Genomic DNA, 2,816 nt, shown 5'->3' with positions numbered 1-2,816 from the left:
CAGCCTAGACATTTGAGCTGAGTTTCAGGGTCCAGTTGGGTTTAAAATTTTTGTCAGGTCAGTATAAAGGCTGTCAGCCCAACAAAATGGGGGGAAATAATTGGAGATGCTCTTAGATCCTATGTCGTGTTTAAATTTGAATTTTAAAACTTTAAAAATTATGGATCTGAGATGTTGTTGAATTGTGTGTGCTTAAATACAAAGGTTTCAATTATTCGGGTGTGAAACTTGAGTTGGAATGGTGTTTCGATGCGCAAAAAACAAAAATAGTAGAAACAAAAGATAATCTTTTACAGTTTTGATAGAACTCATCTACATGAGATGCGTGTGATGTGATGCTATAAGATGCGTGTGCGCTGACATGGGGTTGTATTTGTTGTTGTTTTCAAAGTGAATGAGACCAAATTATATCTCAACTAGATGAGTTCTAGATACTCCCAATCTTTTATATTGATTGAAGGTTTCAATACATATTTTTGAGGCTATACTTATCGAGCATGCACTAGATTTGCTCTAAACCTTGGAAATAAGGCCCTTAAAAGGTACTGAAATACGAAACATGGATGATATCAACTTATCAAGCCCACAATCGATGATAAGCCCCCTTGAACTAGAAGCACCACTACATGGATGGATCAGGCTAGCCGCCATACTTGGCCTTGTAATCCTTCCACAGCTCCTGCACGGACTTGCCCATAATCCGCAGGAAGTCGTCGTCGCTGTAGCCGTCCTTGAGCCTCTCGTTGAGCACCGCCACGAACCCCGGCCTCAGCTGGTCGCAGTAGTCCAGGAACCACGCCGTGACGGAATAGCTCATGTCCCAGTTGCTCCCCTCCCCCGGCTGCACCCAGTACGGCGCCGCATAGCCGGCACGGAGCCGGACAAAGTCGGCGATCCCCTCGTAGATCCAACTGTGGGTCTGGTTCGTGTCCTGCTGCCCCCACTGCCACACGTGCGTCACCTCGTGGTACAGCAGCCCCGTCACCAGCGTCCTCACGTCGCCGGTGATGTTGTTGACGTAGCCCGCGTTGAGCGTGATGCTGCTCTCGCTGTCGCGTTCGAAGGCGAGGATGTTGGTGTTTATGAAGTTGACGACGAGCTTGACGCGGTCGTCCATGGCGGCTCTGCGGTCCTCGGACGCCGTCTGGTTGAAGATTTTCCAGACGAAGAAGGAGGCCTCCGACATCACCTGCACCGCGTAGCCCACGCCGTATTCCTCGTCGAAGCGCTGCCCGCCGGGGGTCGTCGACGCATTGTTCGTTGCCTCGAACCTCACGCCGGCAGCCGTGGCGGCGAGGCCGGCGACCACGAGTAAGGAAGCCAACACTGTCGTGAAGTGCCTCATCATGCTTTAGTTTGTGTCTGAGTGAGTGAGTGGATGAGTGGTCGACCAGCCTCAAATTTATAGGCACATCCTTGACAAGTGGCACTAAGGCCTAGCCGGCTGGTTTTACTAAGTGCATCTCCAACAGCCGCCCAACGCGTCGCGCGCTAAAAACTATTTTGTCGCGCGCGCTTCGCCTGGTTTTGCGCGGCCTGCAGCGCTGGCTCCAGCAGCGGTGCTAAAATGCAGCGCGCCCGCTCCAGTAGGGCACAAAAACTGCAGCGCGCGCGACTCGCCGGGACTCGCCAGGCCGCTCCACAAGTTCAAAATCATGCCCACAAGTTCATCCAACCAAGTTCATCAAAATGCAAACCAAGTTACTACGTCCACGTAGCCTGCTTCTACGATACAAAATGCGTACATCTAGACTTCTCCAACGATATATAGTTTTACTACGTCCACATAGCCTGCTTCTACTATATAAAATAAAACTAAAAACTACTATTACTCGTTCTTCGACTCGGACTCTGCCTCGATGATGTCCTCCTCCGACGTCTAAGCATAGGCGTCAAGGAACCGCTCGTCGCGGGAGTCCGAGGACGACGCATCTCCTAGCGCCATGTTGTATTTAGCGACCGCCTTCCGCGTTCGGTTGTCCTCGTGATAGGCGGCTCGCTCCTTCCTCCTCTCCTTCCTCTCCGCCCTCCTCTCGGCGAAAAACTGTTCTTCGTTTATGATGTCTTGCGGGAAGTGTTGCCTCCACAACGCCATGGCTTCCTCGTCCATCTCGGCCAGGCTAAGACAGCGCTCCCGCCTCCGGTGTTTGCGACGATCCTCGTCAGTGTTAAGCTGCGGGAAAGGCGCCAACTCCTGCGCCCGCTCCCGCATCGACACGTCGGTGAAGTTCATGTCCCAACGGGACCGCCGGAGGCGCCACGCCATAGCGTCGTATGCGCGGGCGCCATCCTAGGCGGGGTCGACGGTTCCGAGGCCGAGGCGCACGTTGCCGCCGGACTGAATCGAGGCGGAGTAGGTGCCGGACGGGCGCACGCGGACGCCGCGGTAGCCCGAACCTCCCCGGCGGCGAGGCGGCATGGTGGCGCGGTGGTGGCATGTCGGTGGCGAGGAGGGAAAGAAGTGGGGAGAGCGAGAGAGAGCGGCAGAGGACGCTGCAATTTTAAAGGCGCGCGCGAAGCGGCTCACCAAATCTAGCGCGCGAGCTGCCGCCTTTTCCTGCCCGCGCAATCTTTTCCCGCGCGCGCTTGTTTCCCGCCACCGCTGGAGCGTGCGAAATCGGTCGGCGCGCACTAAAAAGCAATTTTACCGTGCGGCCGCGTTTTTTAGCACGCCTGTTGGAGATGCTCTAAGTACTACTCCCTCTGTCCAAAAATACTTGTCATCAAAATGAATAAAAAAGATGGATCTATATGTATTTTAGTTTTAGATACATCTCTTTCTATCTATTTTGATGACAACTATTTTTGAAGGGAAG

General features: G+C 53.3%; 1 protein-coding gene across 1 annotated transcript; it reads right to left on the bottom strand.

Moving 5' to 3' along the window:
- Positions 1-640: 640 nt before the first annotated feature.
- On the bottom strand, positions 641-1,345 carry LOC119351005. The gene has a single exon (XM_037618576.1). It carries the CDS (start codon positions 1,343-1,345, stop codon positions 641-643), a length of 705 nt encoding a protein of 234 aa, XP_037474473.1.
- Between the last annotated feature and the right edge of the window lie 1,471 nt (positions 1,346-2,816).

This window comes from Triticum dicoccoides, chromosome 1B (assembly GCF_002162155.2).
Source record: "Triticum dicoccoides isolate Atlit2015 ecotype Zavitan chromosome 1B, WEW_v2.0, whole genome shotgun sequence".
Classification (NCBI taxonomy): Eukaryota; Viridiplantae; Streptophyta; class Magnoliopsida; order Poales; family Poaceae; genus Triticum; species Triticum dicoccoides.
The sequence above is the reverse complement of the archived record's forward strand: the minus strand, read 5'-3'. Positions and strand labels throughout refer to the sequence as shown.